The sequence below is a fragment of the Notolepis coatsorum genome (assembly GCF_963971535.1).
Source record: "Notolepis coatsorum genome assembly, chromosome: 9".
Classification (NCBI taxonomy): domain Eukaryota; kingdom Metazoa; phylum Chordata; class Actinopteri; order Aulopiformes; family Paralepididae; genus Notolepis; species Notolepis coatsorum.
In genome coordinates, this window is record NC_140173.1 from 129,112,550 (window position 1) to 129,124,870 (window position 12,321).

General features: G+C 44.5%; 1 protein-coding gene across 1 annotated transcript in view; it reads left to right on the forward strand.

Annotated features, from left to right (window-relative positions):
* ryr2b (ryanodine receptor 2b (cardiac)) overlaps positions 1-12,321 on the forward strand; it is a gene marked incomplete at both ends in the record, with an annotated part of 396,550 nt that overhangs the window by 242,202 nt on the left and 142,027 nt on the right. Inside the window, 9 exon segments of the mRNA XM_084321996.1 lie at positions 1,767-1,849; positions 1,852-1,896; positions 2,927-3,256; positions 3,663-3,903; positions 6,777-6,864; positions 7,211-7,306; positions 7,438-7,602; positions 8,608-8,667; positions 10,400-10,534. Of these exon segments, the coding sequence (XP_084178122.1) occupies positions 1,767-1,849; positions 1,852-1,896; positions 2,927-3,256; positions 3,663-3,903; positions 6,777-6,864; positions 7,211-7,306; positions 7,438-7,602; positions 8,608-8,667; positions 10,400-10,534 (1,243 nt within the window).

Consider the following 12,321-nt stretch of genomic DNA (forward strand, 5'->3'; position numbering starts at 1 on the left):
GAGGCTCTGGCAACGTTTCTTTGTACATGGAAAACGGCAATGCCATGAAAGGGAACTGATGAGTGATAATGACTGTGATTAGCGGGTTTTGAGCACAGGTTGGAATGTGATTATATGATTACTACCGGTTTTCAGGGAACAGACTTTTTTCAAACACTTCACAGTCTCCCGAGTGGTGCTGTCAAGTAATGACGGTTGGCATTGTGCATCAGTCGTCGACGTCGCCGTCGTGATCATACAGAGAGAGACACTGTATCTAGAAAGGGATATATTGACAATTTTGACCGAAAAACACCAGGTCCCTTGTTCTTTGTCACAAGGAGAATGAGCTAGCTGAACAGTTGTATGCTTATTGATGCATTATTTATTAGGTTTGGGAATATATATACTAGCCGTCGTCTTTGTCCTGAAGTTCAGCTCCTGTAAACAAACAGAGTGTGTATAAGGTGAACAGGACCTTGAGCTGCTAAGCTGCAAACTCGTCTTCATGAATAATTCATTGAGACCTAATTATGTGAATATCTGTAAATATATCTATAATAAACCAATTATGCAGTGTAAAATTTCCCTCAGGATAATAAAAGTATTTCTATTCTAAGTGTATTTACAATAGCATGCTGGTGATGAACAAAGCAATCTATTTAGCCAGTGACCTCAGCAGGGACGTGCATAGGACTTCAGAGGGGCAGGTGCTCAAAGGCTAAAAAGGGCACTATACCTTTGTGTGTTTTAACCAAGCGCGCGTACTGTAGCGCGCAAGCTCGATTTCTTAAGGGCCCTTTTCGGGGGGGGGGGGGGGGGGGGGGGGGGGTTGGTGATCAAATATTGAATATTGAACTATAACAATCAGTGCAGGAGCTCACTTATCCTTGAAAGACACTTTTATCACTGACTTAAAAGGCCCATACATCTCCATAAATGTTCAGGGGGGAGGGAATAAGTGCTTACCCTGCAGACCCCAAGAAGTGCTGTAGGCTATATTCTGTATTGTTTAATATAAATGCATTTTTTTATTCCAATCCTGATTTGTATTTTTTATTCCCAAATCCCATCGGACTTGACTTCTTCGTGTCCCTCAGTGAGTGTAATACCAGCATTCAACTGTATGCGCCACAGCGGTTTCTATCATCATCATCATCATCATCATCACCACCCACGCTATGCATAAAATAGATAGGTCCGTGGAGAGGCACGCTGAGGAGGCCGTGCAAACTGCAATGTAATATGGGGCATCTCTCTCTCTTTACCTAATATTTTGATTCTATCCTGACATTTTTCAGTTGGAAGGGCAGTCTATATGCGTAACGGTAATATATATATATATATTTTTAATTGTTATTGTATTTAATCTTTTTTTCAAAAATGGCACTTTTTTGTGAGGCTCAAAAAGTAATACACATTCTTTATGTATGTGTCTGGCCCACAAAATCATCCCTATTTTTCATTTCAGCCCTCATGGTAATTGAGTTTGACATCCCCCGATAGAAGAAACAGATGATATCACTTAGTATGTTATCACCTTGGTAGATTTCACATTATTGTCGTCCCGGACAAGAATTTATCAAGTCTGTCAAAATAGAAGCGCTAATCTCCCAACGAGTCCCACCTCTCAGATCATAATCAAAAACAGGACTGGACCGGGTCCAGTGGACCCAGTGAGTGATCACAGAGTAGCACGTGTACTGTAGCTGCACTCCGACAGGCTGGATTCTGTAGATGTGAGCCTCGGTTTACAGACGTGGTTCCTAACGGAGTGTCTCCTGCAGGCAGAGGCCGGCAGCAGGTGCCTGTCTGGCAGCGGTGGCCGGGGCCTTCCCTGTCTGCTTCCTGGAGCCTTCTCTCAACCAGGACAACCGCACTCCATCTACAACACCATGAGTGCCGCGGACAGAGACGGTACAAAGGCACACAAGTGCTTTGGGTGCAGACACACACACGCACACACACGCACACACACGCACACGCACACGCACACAGACACACAGACACAGACACACACACGCACACGCACACGCACACATACACACGCACACGCGCAAGCACACACGCACACACACACACACACACACACACACACACACACACACACACACACACACACACACACACACACACACACACACACACACACACACACCACACACACAAAACACATGCACATGCAAACAGACAAACAAAACGCTGTCGCACACGCATACACATGCAAGCAGCCGGGCGATCAAAATATACCTGTACCTCCCTTTCCCTGCTAGGGCACCCGGGTTTCCCCAAGGGGATCAATGAAGGAATATCTTATCTTAAATGTGCACGCATCATGCATACAAGCAAAGTTGAGAATTTGGAAAAGTGCTATATAAATCCGATGTATTATTATTAGTATTATACACACACACTCTCACACCTTTTTTTGTACCACCTCCGTTCTTTCTTGGTCCGTTTTAGGGCTGACCCCTATTAGTCGATTAGTCAACTAATTGGTCGAAATGAGCCGTAGTCGACTGCCAACCTCTTAGTCGAATACAAAAAAAAGAATAAAAAAAACAATTATAAAAAAAAATTAAAAAAAGAAAAGAGGCCTAGAAGCGTGGCTAGCGCTAATGGCACGCATACCAGAGGCTAACTGCCTAAGAAAACAGGCACAGAGGCACTGAAAGATTTCACCCATCTAATGAACATACTAGACTAGACAAATATCAAGATGTATCCATCAGTGGACCAATTGCATGCTTTTGCAGAGGACAAGAAGCCTTCAGTCGACTCCTTCAGACATTAAGCACCCCCCACAGCCCAAATGGAATGATAATAGTCAACTAACGGCAAATTTTGTCCAATCATAGTCGACTATCCAAATCCTTAGTCGGGGACAGCCCTAGTCAGTTTTAACTCTATCCTTTCTCATTTTCCCCTCCTTATCTGTCTCTTTCAGCTCTGGGGGTGTCAGACGAGGTGGAGGCGGTGTGTCCCCTCCTGCCGTCTCTGGAGCAGGCTCTGGGGCAGGTGGAGGAGCTGGCGGGCGCTGGGGCCGGGGCCCGTCAGTCCCACTACACCCACATCACGGAGGTCATTCTGCCCCTGCTGTGCAGCTATGTGTCCCGCTGGCAGCAGCAGCAGCAGCCGCGCCCCGAGGACCAGCCGGAGAGTCCTCCCTGCACCTCTGTGACCCCCCAGCATGCCAGCGACCTGCTGGGCTACATCCTCCGCATCATCCACAACCACCTGGGCACGGCACACGGTGACTGGATGAAACGAGTGGCAGGTTAGTGACCAGATACGGTGAAATACGATACGGTATAATACGATGCTATTCAGTATTTATTTCCTATTAGACATGGGTGTTCTCTCCGCGAGGCAAGGCACCTGAATGGAAGGCCTCCTCGCTCTGTCATTAGTTCTGCCACATCTCGCTGTTGTCTCTTTCCCGTTCCCTCGTTTCTTTGTGTTGTCATGCATCTCAAACTTTGTAAATAGGTTGACAGTCAGCCAATGCACCTGTACTTATTGCTCTACCGTTACCGAGAGAGAGAGAGAGAGAGAGAGAGAGAGAGAGAGAGAGAGAGAGAGAAGAGAGAGAGAGAGAGAGAGAGAGAGAGAGAGAGAGAGAGGGAGAGAGAGAGAGAGAGAGAGAGAGAGCTCCTTTGATGTGACCAAACGGTCTTCCTCAGTGTTCTCTCAGCCAATCATATGCAAGGCCCGTGTTGAGCTGCTCAGGAGCCACTTCCTGCCTCTGATGGAGAAGCTGAAAAACAGGGCGGAGTCTGTGCTGGCGGAGGAGGAGCAGATGAAGGTGGACGGGCGGGGTGACCGGTCGGAGGCGGAGCTAGAGATACAGGAGAAGTTCACTGTTCTGGTGCGAGACCTCTACGCCTTCTACCCTCTGCTCATCCCTTTTGTGGACTGGAACCGGTAAGGATGGACTAACATGGGACTAGAGACCCGTAGCCATTGGAAGTCAAATGTATTTATTCATATGTATGTATCATGTACTGTATGTGTAACTGTCTATAGCACATTCCATACACAGAGGTGATTCAAAGTGCTATGAAATAGATAAAAAAAAAGGAAATAAGATATGGTGCAGTTATTAGCAGTGGTTAAATTTCAGTTAACAACGGAAGACAACTCCACTTTACACAGGGAACAAGCTTCATCCACTAGAGCTAGCTACTGGCTTGTTGTTCACAATTTGTCCCTTTGGATAAAAGCGTCAGCTAAATGACTGTAAATGTAAAATGTACAGGCTGCTTGTTTAATTATTTGTTTTCAACACCCACATTCCATACACAGAGGTGATTCAAAGTGCTATAAGATAGATAGAAGGAAATAAGATATGGCGCCGTTATTACTTACTTACTTACTTACTTACTTACTTACTTACTTACTTACTTACTTACTTACTTACTTACTTACTTACTTACTTACTTACTTACTTACTTACTTACTTACTTACTTACTTACTTACTTACTTACTTACTTACTTACTTACTTACTTAGGCCTTTAAATTCCCAAAGGAACATAGGCCATCGACGAAGCTCCTCCATCCTCTCCCGGTCTTGTGCCCTCCGCTCCAGATTCTGCCAGGGCAGCCCTTCTTCATCTCCTGTTCTGTGGTTATTCTCCAGGTGGTCTTCGGTCTGCCTCTCCTCTTCCTCCTGCCCTGTGGGTTCCATGCCAGCGCCCGCTTTGTGATTGATTTATTTCTTCTGAGTGTGTGACCTATCCACTTCCACTTCCTCCTCCAGATTTGAATTTCTATTGTGTCCTGTTTGGTGAGTTCCCACAGGTTGGCGTTAGAGATGGTGTTATATATATATATATATATATATATATATATATATATATATATATATATATATATATAATATATATATATGTAACGGATGGTATCGTGAAGCGCAGTCAAGAAGGGCTGGGGTGAGTAGCGGTGCTATGGGTTAAACTCACTCTCACATCCTCAAAGACAGATAGACACGTTGCGAAGTAGTGAATTCACCTCTTGGTATAGCGGTCTGTGTTGCTGCCTGCGGTGTGGGAGACCGGGGTTCGACTCCCACTCGGGGCATCGAAGTTTGAGGTGACGTTGTCACAACCGTTACATATATATATATATATATATATATATATATATATATATATATATATAATATATTCCCAGAGGCATCTGAGGCACCGGTTGGTGAAGGTCTGCAGCTTATTGAGTATAGTGGTGGTGGTTTTCCAGGATTCTGAGCCGAGTGGTCTTTACGTTTGAGTTGAAGATTTGTAGCTTGGCCGTTATTAGCAGTGGTTACATTTCAGTTAAAGGTCCCGTGTCTTATAAATGGCCTTTTCCAGTGTTTAGCATTGTTTCCTAGCAATGGGGGTTTATATCAATGGGGTCTGTGTCTCTAATTCTCATTTTGACTCATCAGTCTAGTCTCAAGTTCACGAGATCCTCCCTCACTCAACTAAGCCATTCTGATTTGACTGTTTTGCTGACGTGAGTACTGGTTGTAGTCACCGGCCACAATCAAGAATTCGCTCAATAACAGAGCGAGTGGAATTACTTCCTCAAACGGGTTGACGTGCACGGGTGCCGACAGAGACAGCAGAGAACGAGCGAGCGATGGAGAGGGAGAGAGAGAGAGAGGGAGATAGAGAGATAGAGAGGGAGAGAGAGAGAGGGACACGAGCATTTACACTCAACCTCCAGCCCTGCATGCGGGAGTGTGTGTGGTGCGCGCGGGGATGGAGCTTCTCCACTCGCATATCACTGTCAAAATATCGTTGCACACACTCCCATGCGCAGTGACCGTATTCCGATCCATGCAATAATATTCACTAGGGGTATATATTGTCATTTGAAACAAGTTACCAATGCATTGTCCCGTGGGATTATGCCCCCCTGTGGTGAAATTCATTAGTATCCCCCTCCTCTATCTCTCTATATCTTTCTCGGTCTGCCAGTGCAGACTGTGGGTGACTGTCATTCAAAGCGCTTATGGGCGGAGCCCAGCCCAAAACAGCTTGAAATCTTGAAGTGGAAAAATTGCTGCTTTATAGTACTTGATTAGAAATACAAAACAATGAATTAAAAAAAAAAAAAAAACTTTACAGATGTGTTCCATAGACTCACAGGAATTGTGTAAAGTTGCCCAAATAGTGAAAGGAATAGCAATGCATGTCCCCTTTAAAGGTTGAACATAAATGTTTTTTTTATCTATTTTTGTAGCCAGAATTGGGGCAGATCTAAGATCTGCCAGACGTTTATTCCAAAAGCATGTTTTGTTTTAATCCTGGGAACAGTTAGCAGCCCGGCCCCTGGTGACCTAAGAAGTCTAGAGGGTTCACAGTGTGGAAGTCAGAGATGTCTCTTGGCTCTAAACCATTAAGTGATTTATAGACAAGTAACAGTATTTAGAATGGTAGCCAATGCAGAGACCTAAGAACTGGTGTAATATGAAAATATTCTGAATGACCTGTAGCTGCATCTTAAGATGATAATAGGCAGATTTAGTTAATGACTCGATGTGGGTGTTGAAAACAAATTATGAAACAAGCAGCCTGTACATTTTTCATTTACATTTACAGTCATTTAGCTGACGCTTTTATCCAAAGGGATTGTGAACAACAAGCCAGTAGCTATAGCTACTGGATGAAGCTTGTTCCCTGTGTAAAGTGGAGTTGTCTTTCCTTCCGTAGTGTTGACCTTAAAGCGAATAATGATAATTATGCCATAAGGACAATAGCAATGATGATAATAATACAAATATGGCTTGCTGTCTTTTTACTGTGTCAGGGGCAGCTGGATGAAGGAGCCCAACCCAGAGGCTGAGAGGTTGTTCGGTATGGTGGCGGAGATATTTACATTCTGGGCCAAGTCTCATGTAAGGGTGCTTTGAGGAAAATACTATCCTGATTTGTATCCTTTAAAGCCTGTAAGAGCATGTGCGTGCACAGCCAAACCAAAGAGGGCAGGTGCCGAATCGAACCTGAGCGAATCATGAAACAAACAACGAAACAGATTGCACACCGCAGGGCTCCAATAGCCACTTTAATGCACCGAGGTGACGTTTCTAGCACACCTCCTCGAGATCCGATAAAGAGCAGGTGTGCTCGAAATCTCACCTCGGTGCATTAAAGAAGGGGATTTGGGAGCCCTGCAGCATGCGAGCTGTTTGTTCCGCTATCATGTAAGACGTGTTGACGGTCTGTTTTGTCCGCTAACAACAGAACTTCAAATGGGAGGAACAGAACTATGTGGTGCAGAACGAAATCAACAATTTGGCTTTCTTGGTCCACGACAACGGCAACGACAGCGCGTCCAAGGTGAGCCACGGAGAGACGTATTGGTTTCATAACCAACACGGACACTACCGCACGGTCCATAATGTGTGGCCGGCCGTGTGTTTCACAAGTGTTTGTCTCATTAAAGATGCATGTTTCTTCAACACATCCAGGCTTCCGATCCAGAGAGGAGGAAGATGAAGAGGAAGGGCGATCGTTATACCCCGCACACGTCCCTTATCGTGGCCGCCCTGAAGAGGCTGCTCCCCGTGGGACTGAGTGTGTGTTCCCCTGGCGACCAGAGCCTCGTCATGCTGGCCAGGAGCCACTTCACCCAGGTGGGGAAGAGTGGACATGCACACCGGCGCAAACACTATCCACATTGTGACATAATGACGGTGTTTTCTCATCCACTGTGGTCTACCTGTACACCAGTGATGTGTAGAGTGTAGGGCTGACCTCGACTAGTCGAATAGTGGTTCCCAAAGTCGGGGTCGCGACCCAAAGGTGGGCCGCGAGCAGCCACGGGAGGGCCGCGAGATGATTAAAAAAAAAAAAAAAAAAAATTCATGTCACTAAACTTAGAAACAGGCCAGGACAGTGTTTCTAGTTGTATTCTAAAATTCTATTCTATTGTATTCTAAAATGTGACTATATGGTTTTATATTAACTTAATAAATAAACAAAAACGAAAAATCTACTTATTTCAACGAACATTTCAAACTAAATAACAGATTATGCACATAAAACGCTGAAAACAACCGAAGCAATAATAGTATTTTAATGAGGCTATTATTATTATCATTATTATTTTGCAACAAGTTAGCCCTCTCATAAATAGCACATATAAATGAATAACTAACTTGAACTAACTTAATAGGATTGAAGTGATATTTGGCTTAAAAAATTTATCGCCTGGCAAAAAAAAAGAAAAAAAAGCCTGACGATGTGCATTGGGCTGCGGCTCTCTGACGCCTTATTTTTCTGGGTCCCGGCCTGAAAAGTTTGGGAACCCCAATAGTCGACTAATCGATCGAAAGGAGCCATAGTCGACTGCCAACCTCTTAGTCGAAATCATTCTTTCCAAAAGCAAAGAGGCCTAGAAGCGTGGCTAACGCTAATGGCGCACATACCAGCGGGGCTAACTGCCTAAGAAAATGGGCACAGAGGCACTGAAAGAGGATTTCACACAGGACTTTTGCAGAGGACAGTCGACTTCTTCAGACATTAAGCACCCCTCACAGCCCAAATGGAATGACCCCCCCCCCCCCCCCCCCCAAATTTAAATAAAACGATTTCTGTTTCTACACATGAAATAATAACTCATTGTCTTTTCATAGAAGGAGAGCGAAGACGACATACGGGAGCACGTGGCTAATGGCCTATTGCGGCTTCAGACGAAGGTAATGAATGCTATTGTACAGCAGATGGAACGGGGTCTCTCCTTGTGCAGGATGTGATGTGATTATCTGCTGTGCCGTAACCTAGGGCGAGCATTTACATGCAATAGGGACCTAAGTTAGTTTATGGATGTAAGCGGAATGATATGAGGTCAGGCCCACGGCAACTCTGGGCGTCTTGGTGGCTGATTGGGGCATCTCAAAACCACCGCCGCTACACCTGTCCTTAGTACTGATAAGGTACTTGGCTTCATACTGCACTAATACACTATGATCAGCCCTCCTTATCAATCAGCACAGCTTGGTAAGGATCAAAGGAGTTACGCAGAGCTGCCGGGTGTGTGTATGGTGTGTGTACGGTGTGTGTATGGTGTGTGTACGGTGTGTGTATGGTAGGCTACTTTTGAATATCGATTGACCTGGATTTAAAAGCCGAAACAAATATGCTCCCAACCAATCACAAGTTATGTACAATTCCCCACCAGCTGCATACAAACTATTTTCTGTATCTCCATTTAAATATATATATATATATTTTTTTTTTATCAACTTTTTCTCCCATTTTCTATTTTTCTCCCATTCCAATTTCGTATCGTCCAATTCTACCCTCCCCTGTCTCGAACGCTGTTAGGCCATGCCTCCCACAAGCCGGCTGCAATGTGGACGAAGCCTTGCATCACGTGTCCCCTCCGGTACTCGAGGAAGCAGCAGTCGCATCTTTTCACCTGCACGATCTCTCAGCGTCGGGGGTCTGCGTTTGGAGGGCACGCCGCCCCCGTCGCTTCCTGATTCTGCTGCGCAGGTGCACCAAACGACCTGTAGGAGTCGCTGTCCACAACGTCCGATCCCCACCCATCAGCTTCCCTCCCCCTAATACTGCCAATTGTATTAGTATGAACGACCAGCCAAGCTGATAGCAATGCGGAGAGCTGGGCTTGAACCCAGCGTCTCCTGCATTGGTGGTGAGCGCCTTGCCCACTGCACCACCTAGCCGCCCACTCCATTTAAATATTTTATTTTGTGTGTGTGTGTGTTAGTGTGTGTTAGTGTGTGTGTGTGTGTGTGTGTGTGTGTGTGTGTGTGTGTGTGTGTGTGTGTGTGTGTGTGTGTGTGTGTGTGTGTGTGTGTGTGTGTGTGTGTGTGTGTGTGTGTGTGTGTGTGTGTGTGTGTGTGTGTGTGTGTGTGTGTGTGTGTGTGTGCGTGGGGACTGGAGTGGGGTGTCTCTTGCTTGGGCTGATTTCACCCCCCCCCCCCCCCCCCTGCTAATTGGAGTGTACACTTGTGACTTTCCAATGATTGCACAGTAATCACAGTAATCAGTGACTCACACTGACTGCACTACTCCAAAGACAAGAATGACACACACTCGGATAGTAAGAGACAGTCATCAGTGTCACACTGCACCACTAGAGATAAGGGCTTGTCATCAGCGAGGAGGAAAAACATCATTCATTATGTATTCTTTCATAAAAGCTTAAGCAATCTCTGTTTCAAACTTCCGTTTTGCTCATCCTGAGGCACAGTCCGTGACATTGAACTTTGTTGTTTGTTTAAACATATACGTTGATCACCTAAAACCAGATATTAATTAACTATTGATTGGAGATATTAAATGTGTAATGTGTGGACCAACAGTAGCCTGGTAACAATCACTAAGGCAAAGGCTATAATGTAAAGGATTGTGTAAAGGATTTGAGAGTGAATTAAGATAACGAACATTCTCCTGCTCGTGCAGCAAGGGGCTGCAGGGCATCAGTGGCAGGATGCCCTCTACACACAGCTGCCAGGCCGCCGCCGAGCCCACTCAGACCCCCACAGGACTGTGGGCAGGATCCTGGACATTGCTAGAGTCCTTTATCACTTGGACCAGGTGAGTAGTGTCATCACCGTGATGCGCGCTTGAATGAACTGCGAGATAACTCATAACTCGTACACACACGCACTCTGTCTCTGCCAGTTATGTTGATGAAAAGCATGTTAGACTACTTTTAATACATAAATTAACGTTCCGTCGGGTCCCGTGTATTCTAGAGAATGATAATAATAATAATAATAATAATAATAATAATAATGCAGGACCTCTTCAGATTATATTATCAACGACAGACAGTGAGAAACACCCCCTCTCGCGCTGAAGAAGCATACATAGAAGCAGACTCGACACAAGTTTCGTCTCGACGCTGCGTCTCAGCGCACACACACACATACACGCACACCACATTATTCTGCGAAGCAGCTCAGTGTCCCGTGGATATTATTGCAAGAGATAATTCATACATATTATGAAAAGCCGATGCCGATCTGTTGTTTAGAATTTGGATGGGGGGTAGCGAGTCTCTGATACCTCTCACCTCTGCGCGGGGGTCTAACACCTATTCACAGCGCACACGCTTCTCTTGTGTGTGTGCGCGCGTGCGTGTATGTGTGTTTCGTGACGCGCTGTAGTTCTCTCGCAAACGGAAATAATTACAAGCATACCATCTAGCAAGAATTAAATGTATTTACAAGTCGTATTATGTTTAGCAAGTAATGAGACATATATAGTACATCTCAAAGCACTCGAAATTGTCATTTTTCTATTTTTATCGATTTCTGAAAATATGTACGTTTAGAGCATTTAGAAGACATTCTAATTCTTTTGTTCTCCGCCCACGGGAGCAATACGCCCCGTTGACTCCTAAGGGTTTAAAGGGGAACTATCTTGCCTTTTCCAGTGTTTAGCATTATGTTCTAGCTATGTGGACTTATATTAATAGGATCTATGTCTCTAATTCTCAATTTGGCGCATTCTTCCAATTCTCATCTCACAATATTGTCCCTCACTCAAGTGAGTCATCTGAAATTTAGCGTATCTGTGACGTCAGAGGTTTCTCATCTGCATAATAATGCCCGCCCCATCTATGCTTGTAGCCAACTGCCAGCCACCTGTATTACTCAGAGACCGCTTGGCTCTGTCTCTGTCTCTGTCTCTCTCTCTCTCTCTCTCTCGCTCTCTGTCACTCAAATCGCATTCCGAGTATGGGCGGAGCCCAGCCTCAAAACGGCTTAACATTTTGAGGTAGAAAAATGCTGTTTTGTGAGTACTTGATTAAAAATACAAAACAATGATTAAAAATGTTTTTAAAATCACAGATGTGTTCCATAAACTCACAGGGATTGTCATGTGACCCATGTCTAGGTCAAAATGTAGCCCCTGGTTATGTGGAATAACTTTTCTCACAATTATGCCGGTGTTATACAGTATCTGCGGAATCCTTTGGGATTAAAAAAAACAACAACAATTGAAAACCAATTCTTTTTTAAATTGCGTGTCATCTTTTAACATGTATTTATGTTTTGTTCTTCGTTTTCTGACTGTGTCCTTTGTTTCTCTTGTTTCGGTGAAGCGTTTTGGAAACAGACTGGGTTTGCATTTCAAAGCATTATAATGAATAAAGTTGTCAGGAAATCCATGTGATGATAAAATGTTTTATAAAAAAAAGGCATTTATTAATACAACATAAAACAAATAGATGGTCTGCCAATCAGACCCCAGCCATGATCTGATGAAGGTACTGTATAGTTGACAGAAATGTAATAATTCTTTTGACGTTTCATTAATAAAGGATGTTTTTAAGGAGAGTGTTGTGCTGGATAACCCATGGGTTTACCAATGTT